The following is a 13,520-nucleotide window of genomic DNA, read 5'->3' as shown; positions in this document are numbered from 1 at the left end:
TAACTAACTAACTATATGTATGTATGTATGTATCTATCTATCTATCTATCTATCTATCTCTATCCTATAATATCATATTAGCAGATACGCATCGTTTTCAATCTGGAACACGAGTCATTTTCATCTGTGTAAGATTGTAAGACCTCATTCACCGAGTCGTGTTAATCTTCGCAATTTAATGAACGAGTGTGTCTTCATGTTTTCAAGCAGGAAACACGAGTTAGAGTCACGCCGGAGCGATATAATGTGTTTTCATGACCAGTTTATGACTTCATCTCGACCCTTTAGGGTCTAGTTCTGCAACCATCATGAAGAATTAATTTTTGCGTTTACTCCTAACCAGAAAATTGCAGGTCTCGGTTGTCCGCTGAGATTTCATTCACGATTCCGCAGTTTTCTCGAGACAGACTCTCGTGTGTTGCTAACTATGCTGAGATTCTTGTGTTGGCTTGCTCCAGTGGAGTGGCTTGCTTTGCAATATATCGATTGATCTGCCAAACCACTGCAAAAGGATCGATTCAAAGGGTGTTCGCAACAGACACCTTAATAATCGATTCTTTACCATAGCTTCAAACGGGAAAATATCGATTATCGACCATTCGCCCTTCGCCACAGGTTTCCTTGTTTTCGCCCAATGTGATTGCGCCTCAGTAGAACTACGCACGTCGTTAGAGTATTTTTCATATCAATGGAGAAATGTTACTCACTCCAACTTTTTTCCCATTTTCCCTAGGAGCTGTTTTTGACCAGGAATCATCCTCGTAAAATGTTAAATTCTAAAATAACTACATTTTTAAGTTCACTTTTTCGAATGCGGTTATTTATTTTCTAAGATGTCAGACATGGTTCATTCATCATCTGCCGAAATACTCATTGAATCTCTCCTTTTATGAACTGACCAGAAACGAACTTAGCGATTCTACTTTTATCAAGCTTTTTTCTCGCATTGGCATCAGTATAGGGATTTAACCGCGATATCAGCAGAAGTTCGACCATAATCAGCAGAGATTTAACCGATATCAGTAGAGATGCGACCGATATCAGTGGAGACGCGACCGATATCAGTATAGATGCCACCGATCAGCAGAGATTCAATTGATCGGCGAAAAAATTAAATTGGTGATCTAACAATTCAATTGCTAAAAAGTGACTGCAATGTTTCAATGTAGATTTTACAGCAAAAAAATGTTACTTTAACCATCCCCGTGGTTAAATTAGCTTAGGTACAATAGTCGTAAAAGTAGCATTTTTTTGTTGTAAAATCTATACGTTGAAGCGTTACAGTCACTTTTTTAAGCAATTGAATTGTTAAATTAGCAATTTAATGTTTTCCCCGATCAATTGAATCTCAAGGATCAGCGCAAAAAAAAACTTCACCAAATAATAAGCTCAGACCAGATTATATTGCAGCTAAAAGACTTATTCAAAAATCAGTGTGCGAGCAGTAATTTTTTCATTCTTATCAAAATTAAAGTACTTGTACGCCAACTAATTCAAATAATTGCGGGCAATAGAATGCGCTCCCGCGCGGACCGTATACAGCGCCTTCAACATCGCAGAAATACTCCCAACGCTACATCGTTTCGCACACGATCCGACGTGCAAATTGCCTATGCTGCGCCTGTCGGAATGTACTCCGAAAAGGTGTAGCGTTTGCAGTATTTCTAAGATGGTGAAGGGGCTATATATGGTCCGCGCGGGAGCGCATCATCATATTGCCCGCGATAATTTGAATTAGTCGGCGAATTAAAATTATTAGAAGTAACGCCGTATGAATATTCAAAAATATTTATATTTAAGGTCATTTTAGAATATTTACTCTTGAAATTTTCGGACAATGTAGATCAAGGAACAAAAATGTTTTGCAATCACTGCATAAATATTATGCCTCGTATTATGCAAAAAATTCACTGAGATTTTCGCAAAAATCCGCACAACCGTTTTCGTGTAAAAAATTAAATTGCCCGATTAAATTCGGCGATAGCTGATGTGGCTTGGTTCCTCTCTGTTTAACGCGGTCCAATCAGCGGGGCGATTATTGAAACTGATAGACAAAGCGATATACAAAGATGACATAGGGGGTATAAAGCAATTCTATTGGTTGAAATGGGTGGTTCTCATCGACTTTGGAAGAAAATGATGGACTAACTGTCGGGTTTCTCGTGGGTTGCCGTTACTTAGTCGATTACCTACCTCCTTTGTCCATTGCAACAACCCGTTTCCACCAATAGGATCCCTCCAAATCCCTTTTGTCGTCTTTGTCTATCGCTTTATCTATCAGTTTCAATAATCGGTCCGCAGTAAGGGGCGGTTCTTTTCCATGAACGGCACCCTCTCGCCCAGCCAATCCCGACTTCCATTATTCTTGGTATAAAGCGGTATGGCGGCAACGGCGCGCGGAGAACGGTCACTCATTGGCGGTGGCGTGCGAGTGGCGGGCGCCACGCGCAGGCGCAGCGCGCAGCGCCGAGTGAGAGTGAAAGTGAAGACTGGAAGGCGACCGCGGCTGCCCATTAATAGGACGTATTTCTGCCAAACGGAACTATGTGCATTAAGACATGAGCCCTGAGACCCATAAGAATATGTGCGTAACAGGGCTCACGTCATAATGCACATAGTTCCGTTTGGCAGAAATACGTCCAATACGTCTCCGAGTCTCGGATGTTAGCCGCCGACGCCGCGCCCAAACCGCGCATCCGCCCGCCGTCCCGCCTTCCCAGTTGCGCGGTTCTTCGAGCGGGGGCCCGACGTTGTGGTCATAAACGCCGTAAGCGTTTCCTCACACCGCGCCGCGGCGAGCCCCCGGTTCGCGCTTGCCCGAGGAATGCAGAATTCGAGTGACCCAGAAATTTAATGAACGGTGACACATCGCGCGCGCGCCGCCGCTCCGCGCCCGCCTCGCTTCAACCCCTCGGACCCCGGAATTCCCGGAGGCACCCCCGGAGACTCAACGGAGAAAACCCTTCACCAGTATCCTGGCAATAGTGATAACTAGGGGGCTGTGCCCCCTGGCCGCTTCGCGGCCCAACCCCCGGAGGACGCTTCGCGTTCTCTTAGGCCCGCGTCGACATATGAACGGCCAACGGAAATGAAAAGATTTTCATACCGAACTCTCATTTGGACGTATTTCTATCAAACGGACCAAAGCGCCAGAGGGTGAGGAAGGTAGAGGGGGCCTGGATTGGCGGCGGAATCGGGCGTCCGGCTTATTCCGTCCTATACTCGCAATGCTTTTCCATGGCGCTTAGGTCCGTTTGACAGAACGCACTATCCGGGATTCTAAATTCTTCAAAAGGAACTCGAATTGGCGCTTAGTTCTGTTTGATAGAAATACGTCCATTTATCCGATCTCCCTCCGGCCGGGAGCAATTGGACCAATAGAAATCGAATGAAAAAAATCGGCATTTATTTCATGCTCCACACCAAGACTTACATGAAACGGAACGGAGCGTTTCGTCGCTTTTCGACGGTCCGTAGCAAAGGAGCATACCTCCGATTCACTTATCCTACTAACAGACCAAGATTCAACATTTCCCGCTCACTTCAAATTTTGCCCCCCTTTCTAAGCCTTCTGTTCTCCTTTCATATAAAAAAACCTGGGTCCTATTTTCAAATTCTGATCACAGCGGGCTCATCTAGGGACCATCACCCGTCGATAACCGCAAAAATTATGGAAATCGGCCTTGTAGAACGCTCAAACGAATTATGACAAAAAATAAAAAATTGCATTGTTTACATGGGAGAATTCGCAACTTTACCACGCAATATAGAAAAAAACCTGGGTCATATTTTCAAAATCTAAATAAAACGGGCTTGTCTAGAGACAATTGCCTGTCGATAGCCGCAAAAATCATGAAAATCGGTCCAGTGGAACGCTGGAACTAAGCGTTACCAGATACGCAAATTTAGGAGGTCTCGGAGTTTATATATATGATGGATCACTAAACCTTGTGCTTTCAATCTAATACTCTGAAACCACCAGGTGAGACCCGAGTACTTCTCTGCCGTGCTAAGGAAGAACGCCGTATGATCATTCGAGAGTTGCCAAAATTTCCTTCATAAAACATGTATTTCGGACGACTTTCATGCATATTTTTCTTTTACATTTTCAGATATTTTAGATTAAATTGCGTTAAAAATAGTCTGAAAATTTTAGGGGGAAAAGTATTCACAATTCTCCCAGTAAATTCGGGTTGTATCGAAGGAAACTTGACAACCTCTGAAGGCTCATACGACGTTCTTCCCTAGCAAGGCAGTTTTAGAGGGAGAGTACGGCATGTCGTAATATGGAGCTCTTAGAGCTCAAAAGGACAGCCAGTGGAGCCGTCGTCAATATAATGTTCATATACACAAAATCACACACACGGAACCCTGCGCAAGTTCACCGAAAAAAAGCCCAGTGTTTCATCTTGAATGGTTATTTATAGAATTGGCCATCATCCAACATTGGCCTCAAGAAGAACAAATATTGTTGTTATTGCTCAAACGTTGCATCTGACGGAAGATTAATATGATTCGTCGGACATAAGCCAATTTTTTTTTTTTTAAAATAACCATTGGCGGATCATGGAAGTTGGCAATATTGTTTTCTCTCCACTTAAACCTATGGGAATGAATCGATTTTCGGAGGAACGGGGAGCTCTAACAAGAATCGATTAATCAGCACAGGTTTAAATGGAGCAACGCCATCGATGCTAACCTTCTTGATCCGTCTCTAAAACTGAACCGTCATGTACCGTCATACTCAAGCCATTTTGAATTGATAGCCAATCAATCTCCTCCAAAAACATCAATTAATTGAGATTCCATCATTAAAATGATGATATGGGCGTCGGCCGCATGAAACCATCTTACGGAATTCCGTATTACAAGTCTCATTATTGTCTTTACCCGCACGCAATAAGGACTCAAAAACCATTAATCATCGACAACCAAAACAAAGCGGAACCCTTATTCCATTATTGCGTCATGGCACTGAAATGTTTTTCAAACATCTTCCGAGTCAATGAAACACCGCGGTTGTTCACTGTCCTTCCTCCCTTGCTTCATCTGTGTTCCTGGTGTCACTTTAAAAAGAAAAAAAAAATGAAGCTTAGCCAAGAGGTATGAAGCTGTTCAAAAGCTTTGAGAGGGTGTTGAATCCTCTTTTGTGGCGTGCTCATTCCCTTCGTACACCTAATTGTGAGCTTGAGGTGGCTCTCGATGGCTTTAAAAGGACCCTTAAGTTTCATTTCTTCAATGTCCGTTTCATATTTTTGTAAAATATACACGGAGATATTGCATCGTCGGGAAACACTTCAACCCTGCAAATCGATGACGGAACTAAAAGTATGCAGTTCAGACTGTGCGATGTGCCAAAATTAGTGCTCTCGCCGAATTTTTTTCAAAAATAATCTGTCCAATATTTTTGGTTGCAATTTAGTGGATACTTTTTGACAGTTTTAATTGAATAATTAGGTGCAAAAAACGGCCAACTTCGGATTTGGCCATTTTTCCGGAGAATGGATTTTCTGAAACTACATATGCCGAATAATATGCGTACAAAATTACCTTTTCTTTTATAAAAAATGTATTTTTGTATTTTTCACTGCAGTTTTTTTCAATTTTTCTTTTATTGTATCCTTATAACTATACTTTAGTATTTTTCAGTCTAACAATTTTAAAATTAGCGGAAGGATGGGCTTATAGTAATAAGCGTTTCAAAATCCGACTCGTGTCTGATGTGTAACAGGTGGTTCTGGAGAAGAACGGCCAAATGAACCTTTCTTATTTTTAATATTTCTTGATTGCAATGATGCCTGATGACATTTAAGCTGGACTAACGTAAACTTATCAGTCTCAACTTATGTTACCACATGCAAGCCTGTATCATGACCTACATCAAACTGAAGTGTTCAAGAGCATGTTTCTCACAACGCCATTTTCTGGATTTGACCGTTTTTCCACCCACTCCTTACTAATTTTATCATTGCATTTTTTAGAGCGACTTGATGGTCCACCTATACCATTGTCCATATCTGAATTCTGTGATATTTTATCTCGAATTCCAATACGTTGGCAGCGTAATACAATTTGTATTCGTGCACACAGAATATTTGTCATTTTCCTGATTCCATATATAGGCAGATGCATGCTTTGTTCGTTGAATTTTGCCATACAATTTGTCCAACCCTAACAATAGTCAACAACTGTGCAGTTCAGATTATCTCACAATATCAGCGAACTAAGTTAAACAGTCCCGTGCCTCAGTCGTGCCCAAAACCTATCTTCGGATGCCGATTGATTTTCAATTAGTATTTTATCGGCAGTTTAACTTGTCGGAGGCAGACCTTGAAAATATTTGTTTAGGAAGTTGGCATCTTTTCGCACGTCTGGCTGCAATCACCAGCCAGACGCTTTGTTTTGATGACGCAAAACTACCATCATCTAAAAATGCCTCCAGAATAATTCATGATATTGTTTGGGGATTCACATTCCCGTCGCGGGCTAGTGCAATGCACCTTGTTCGATCATCTCTATAAATATCACAAGAAAATGTCGGATTTTGAGTAGATGTAGACCCTACAGCGAATGTAGGAGTTGCGCAATTTTTTTTTTCAATTTCGAGGAAAATTAGTATAAATATGAAGTTCGCAGTTATGGCGGCCTTGATGGTTCATGAGAAGGTGATATTGCAGACCTAAAGTTTGAGTTCTTCAGCCCTTAAGCTCAAGTCACCTTAGGTGGTAACTTTCGAAGCTTAAACGTCATTTTTCTATAGCACGGGTGTTAAGACCCTTTTCTCATGGACGACAGTGGCGCAGCGTGAATGATCGATTATCGATATTTCCCCATTTGAAGCTATGGTAAAGAATCGATTTTTAAGGTGCTCGTTGCGAACACCCTGTTTATCGATCCTATGCCATAGGTTTAAATGACAGATCAATCGATAAATCGCAAAGCACGCCACGCCACCGGTAGACGATTATATGTCTTGAAATGGTGGCGAAACCGAAGTCAAGCGTGTACAGACATCATCTGCTGTGCTGAGGAAAACCGCCAGATGAACACCCTGGCGCTGTCAAATTTCCTCTGGAAAAAAAAACGAATTTTCAGGATATTTTTGGAATATTTTCCCCTCAAATTTCAAGAGAAATTTCTTTGCCATTTAATCTGGAGATCCTGGAAAATTCGAGAAAAAATAGACACAAGTTGTCTCCAGAATAAGTGTTTTATGCGTGGATGTTCGGTAACATTTGGAAGGTCAGACGTGGTTTTTCCTTAGCGCTGGAGTAATGGTGCGCGGTCTTCGAGATATAATCGGACCCAATTCAATCTTGAAAGCCGGCCAACGATTTCGGGCTCTCCGAGACGGCGCACGGTGGAACACGCCATTGGTGGAAATCGGACATTGGATTTTTCACCAAAACTGCTTTTTACCTTATAATTTTGTCACAATTTATATTTTCAGGGATGCTTCTGAAAGAAAATTAATCCTGAACACCAATGAATCCATTTTCAAAGTTCTGCATGTTCTGCTGATGAAGATACAGGGTGCCCCAGGGTTAAACGGTCATATTAATGCAGGAGCGTGAGCTATGAGTAAAAATTTGACATTCTCTTCAAAAGTGCTCTCTGAAGTAGCCAGTTTTTCGGGAACATCGTCCTTCTTTCCTGAATTTTGACAATGGTCACGGATCAAAACTTATGAAAAATGGCTAGCCTTCATATTTTTCAGCGCTGAATTCATCCATGGCCTCTAAAAATGATATCTAAAGTTAAATGAGGGTTCTGGTTAAAAGGAAGTAGGAAAAACTCAGATGTTTTTATCCTCAAAAATCCGGAACCCACCTTCAATTTGAGGTATCGATATTATTGAGGCAATTGATAAATTCAGGGCTAATAGTTATGGGGACTAGCCACTATTCATGAGTTATGGTCCATGGCTGTCGCCAAACTTCAGAAAAAATAATGATTTACCAGGAAAAATGGAGGGGCCGTAGCTCCTTCGGAGGGCACTTAAACCGAAAGTGCCTTATTTTTACCCTGATAACGCTCCTACAGTATGATCGTTTAAATGTGGGACACCCTGTAAGAGCGGCGATTCTTGAAAATTGGCAACACTGATTTTATTCCATTTAAATATATGTAAAACAATCGATTCTTGGTGACGCATATCTAAAATCAATATTTTTAATGGATTTAAATGGAGGGGAAACAAAGTTACCAACTTGAAAAAATGTGGGACACCATGCATCAGTGATAATTCTTGAAAGTTGGCAACACTGATTTTATTCCATTTAGATATATGTAAAACAATCGATTCTTGGTGACGCATACCTAAAATCGATATTTCTAATGGATTTAAATGGAGGGGAAACAAAGTTACCAACTTGAAAACATGTGGGACACCATGCATCAGTGATAATTCTTGAAAATTGGCAACACTGATTTTATTCCATTCAAATATATGTAAAACAATCGATTCTTGGTGACGCATACCTAAAATGGATATTTTTAATGGATTTAAATGGAGGGAAAACAAAGTTGCCAACTTTAAAAATCGCCACTGCCTTGTGTTAGCTCTAAAACTTCCACACAGCGTCCAACGTCACCGACTAACTCGCTCCATTGTGCGGCACCGATGGAAAACACGATTCGATCTAATTGAGCGGTAACCCGAATCGACGCTAACAACAAAGCTGCCTCACTCATCAAAAACCTCGTATGTAAATAAAACTACCCGCGGAGTTACGGGCGTTTTACTGAGCGCGGCAGAAAGATGCACTGGGATCATTAACACACATCCACCGCAGTCGAAACTTGCTGCACCAAGGATTACAAGTTTCGAAAGCGAGTGCGCTGACCCGCCGCGAGACAAGGCCACGCGACTCCGCTTCGTCTTATGAGTACAGGATCGATACTTTTCCATGGTTATCTATGATTTCAAAGGATCAAAGTCGATCAACGACTATTTTTGATTGATCGATACTTTTCCATGGTTGTCTATGATTAAATAGGATCGAAGTCGATCAACGACTATTTTCGATTGATCGATACTTTTCAATGCTTACCTATGATTAAAAAGGATCGAAGTTGATCAACGCCTACTTTTGATTGATCGATACTTTTCCATGGTTGTCTATGATTAAAAAGGATCGAAGTTGATCAACGACTATTTTTCATTGATCGATACTTTTCCATGGTTGTCTATGATTAAAAAGGATCGAAGTTGATTAACGACTATCTTCGATTGATCGATACTTTTCCATGGTTGTCTATGAATAAATAGGATCAAAGTCAATCAACGACTATTTTTGATTGATCGATACTTTTCCATGGTTGTCTATGATTAAATAGGATCGAAGTCGATCAACGACTATTTTCGATTGATCGATACTTTTCAATGCTTACCTATGATTAAAAAGGATCGAAGTTGATCAACGCCTACTTTTGATTGATCGATACTTTTCCATGGTTGTCTATGATTAAAAAGGATCGAAGTTGATCAACGACTATTTTTCATTGATCGATACTTTTCCATGGTTGTCTATGATTAAAAAGGATCGAAGTTGATTAACGACTATCTTCGATTGATCGATACTTTTCAATGCTTATCTATGATTAAAAAGGATCGAAGTTGATCAACGCCTACTTTTGATTGATCGATACTTTTCCATGGTTGTCTATGAATAAATAGGATCAAAGTCAATCAACGACTATTTTTGATTGATCGATACTTTTCCATGGTTGTCTATGATTAAAAAGGATCGAAGTTGATCAACGACTATTTTTCATTGATCGATACTTTTCCATGGTTGTCTATGATTAAAAAGGATCGAAGTTGATTAACGACTATCTTCGATTGATCGATACTTTTCAATGCTTATCTATGATTAAAAAGGATCGAAGTTGATCAACGCCTACTTTTGATTGATCGATACTTTTCCATGGTTGTCTATGAATAAATAGGATCAAAGTCAATCAACGACTATTTTTGATTGATCGATACTTTTCCATGGTTGTCTATGATTAAATAGGATCGAAGTCGATCAACGACTATTTTCGATTGATCGATACTTTTCAATGCTTACCTATGATTAAAAAGGATCGAAGTTGATCAACGCCTACTTTTGATTGATCGATACTTTTCCATGGTTGTCTATGATTAAAAAGGATCGAAGTTGATCAACGACTATTTTTCATTGATCGATACTTTTCCATGGTTGTCTATGATTAAAAAGGATCGAAGTTGATTAACGACTATCTTCGATTGATCGATACTTTTCAATGCTTATCTATGATTAAAAAGGATCGAAGTTGATCAACGCCTACTTTTGATTGATCGATACTTTTCCATGGTTGTCTATGAATAAATAGGATCAAAGTCAATCAACGACTATTTTTGATTGATCGATACTTTTCCATGGTTGTCTATGATTAAATAGGATCGAAGTCGATCAACGACTATTTTCGATTGATCGATACTTTTCAATGCTTACCTATGATTAAAAAGGATCGAAGTTGATCAACGCCTACTTTTGATTGATCGATACTTTTCCATGGTTGTCTATGATTAAAAAGGATCGAAGTTGATCAACGACTACTTTTGATTGATCGATACTTTTCCATGGTTGTCTATGAATAAATAGGATCAAAGTCAATCAACGACTATTTTTGATTGATCGATACTTTTCCATGGTTGTCTATGATTAAATAGGATCAAAGTCGATCAACGACTATTTTCGATTGATCGATACTTTTCAATGCTTATTTATGATTAAAAAGGATCGAAGTTGATCAACGCCTACTTTTGATTGATCGATACTTTTCCATGGTTGTCTATGATTAAAAAGGATCGAAGTCGATCAACGACTATCTTCGATCGATCGATACTTTTCAATGCTTGTCTATGATTAAAGAGGATCAAAGTCGATCAACGACTATTTTCGATTGATCGATACTTTTCAATGCTTGTCTATGATTAAAAAGGATCGAAGTCGATCAACGACTATCTTCGATTGATCGATACTTTTCAATGCTTGTCTATGATTAAATAGGATCGAAGTCAATCAACGCCTACTTTTGAGCGATCGATACTTTTCAATGCTTGTCTATGATTAAATAGGATCGGAGTCAATCAAAGACTATCTTTGATTGATCGAAATTTTTGAATGCTTATCTATGATTAAAAAGGATCGAAGTCGATCAACGACTATCTTCTATCGCGTCTACTTTCAATGCTTGTGTATATCATTTTTTGCGACGGTTTATAGTAATATCTCAAGTCGGGCTCATGGACAATGACCTTGAACCAGAGGAAAAGTCAGGACGATAAAGAATTTGGAAGGAGACAGTATTCATGAATGTAAAGTACCTAAAAAAAACTGTATCAGTGCAGGTGTGTGCGTAATACCGATGCTGGATGAAATTAAAATTTTAAAAATTCATCAAGCGATCAATTTTGAGTTGTTCCAACGACACATAAAGGCAATCCCCACCTTCCCCCCTCAAAAAACCCCCTAAATTTTGTCGAGGTATTTTACATTTCTCCTCATCGGTCTGATTTGTCCTGTTATACTTTCTTTTCATGGCCAAGAGTGTGCAACTCAAAAGGACTACACAATAAATTGACACTCGTCTATTTCGGACCGATTAGTTAAGAAGAATTTTCGGCATTAGGTGTTGGAATCTCGCTGACATTTCTGGCAAAAGATCGTGTCCGTGCGCTCTTTAGTTAATACTTTTTCGGCGGAGGTCAACTCAGCATTTTTGTGCGAGTTCTTCTGAATCCTCTCTTGCAACTTCGAATATTTTCAGTAAGATACTCTCATCACAAGAAAAGATTGAGCTAAAAACAATTAAAACATAGGGGAGGGAGGGGGTTGAATGACCTTACCTCGAATCCAATTCAAGTATGTAATAAAAGAGCAACTCTCGAGTTACTTTTTCAAAGTGAGTGGCGAGGCGTGAATGATCGATTATCGATATTTCTCCATTTGAAGGTGTAGTAAAGAATCGATTAATAGGTGTTCGTTGCGAACACCCTGTCTATCGATCTTTTTCCATAGGTTGAAATGGCAGACCAATCGATACATCGCAAAGCACGCCACGCTGCTGGTGTCTCTCAAAATAAGTGAACAGTCTAACAACTCAAGCGGTTGACCTAATTTATAACGGTAGAAGTGCGAGATTTAGAATTGTTTGATGACTGGATAATTCTCGAAGCAACATTGTTTTATCCTTCTCATAAACTGATGTCTCTAGGCCACGGCAAATTTTAACGATCGTTCAGTGGAGATCAAAATGACGCAAGACTTAAGAAGAAATATCACTGTAATAATAATAAGTACCGTTCAATTTTTTCTTCAGTTTCTATAGAATTGTTATGAATGGCTTCAAAGCACCAGTTTCAATTGAATTTTCGTCCTTTGAGGAACATCAGAATTGTTTTGAGGGACAGTTTACAAGTGTAAAACTTATGAAAATAAGAGAAAAAAATTGGATACAGAATGAAGCCTTTCAGTGATCATTGAATTGCTATAAGTACATATTATTTTCCTTCTTTTTTCTCTCTAATTTTATATACTGAAAATTATTACCCCAATGAAATCTGATAATTAATTGGAAGCTGACACAACTGAAGATTGATGAAGAAAAAAAATACTTACAGCAGGAGTAAGTTGGTCCGGCATTTTGACAAGAAGTTTTGCAACATGAAATTCTGCCTTGAATGGAGGCACAATCTTGTTGGTGCGGGTATTTTGCAGTTCATTGCAGAGACTGTGAGATCCCAACCAAAAATCGTTGCCGAAGAAAAATTGCGAATTGTAACGACCGCTCGCATCAGTCACTGAAACAATTAAAAACGAGACATAAATAAAACGGAGAAAAAAATTACTGTAAATTTAAGAAAAGGCGAAGATACAAGTTGTTTTCCGTAACGCTCCCATAGAATCTCAATTAGGTTACAAATATTCACCCCTGCCTATGTCCAAGGTTACCGCAAAGAAAGTCAACGATAAAGTCTTATCTTCGGTCAATATTCTTTTGGTTCTTGTAAATTTCATTGATTGCCTGCAAAATTATCACGGATGCACAAAAATGATAGGTAATCAATCAATACATACAGCAACACACACATCATACCACCGCAGCAGTATTCATTTTACTACCTAAACTGCAATTCATTGCAACATGTGCTACTTAGCTTAAGGACCCTTATTGCAAATGACTCATAACTCTCCATTGATTATTTTACGATACATACCGTCACAAAAGAACCCTTTTTCAGTTTCACAATCAGTGTCCGCGTTAAGCAGGAAGGAACCAAGTCACATCAGCTATTGCCAAATTTAATTGGGCAAGAATATTTTTTACATGAAAATGGTTGTATAAATTTTCGTGCAAATTTCAATGAATTTTCTGCATGGCTTAAAGCAAACTCTTAAAAATTTTCAAAGGAATCCGCACAAGCGTTCTTTCGTTAAAAATTGGATTGCCCAGTTAAATTTGGCAATAGCTGATGTGGCTTGGTTCGT

At 39.4% G+C, this 13,520-nt stretch overlaps 1 protein-coding gene across 2 annotated transcripts in view; it reads right to left on the bottom strand.

Moving 5' to 3' along the window:
* Positions 1-13,520, bottom strand: part of LOC109034877 (nose resistant to fluoxetine protein 6) — a 96,759-nt gene that overhangs the window by 59,455 nt on the left and 23,784 nt on the right. For both annotated transcript variants that reach the window (XM_072301120.1, XM_019048255.2), the window contains exon 2: positions 12,651-12,832. In XM_072301120.1, coding sequence (XP_072157221.1) covers positions 12,651-12,832 — 182 coding nt within the window. The remainder of the gene's footprint in view (positions 1-12,650; positions 12,833-13,520) is intronic.

This window comes from Bemisia tabaci, chromosome 5 (genome assembly GCF_918797505.1).
Source record: "Bemisia tabaci chromosome 5, PGI_BMITA_v3".
NCBI classification, from domain to species: Eukaryota; Metazoa; Arthropoda; class Insecta; order Hemiptera; family Aleyrodidae; genus Bemisia; species Bemisia tabaci.
Note: the sequence above shows the minus strand (reverse complement) of the source record. Positions and strands in the feature narration are given on the sequence as shown.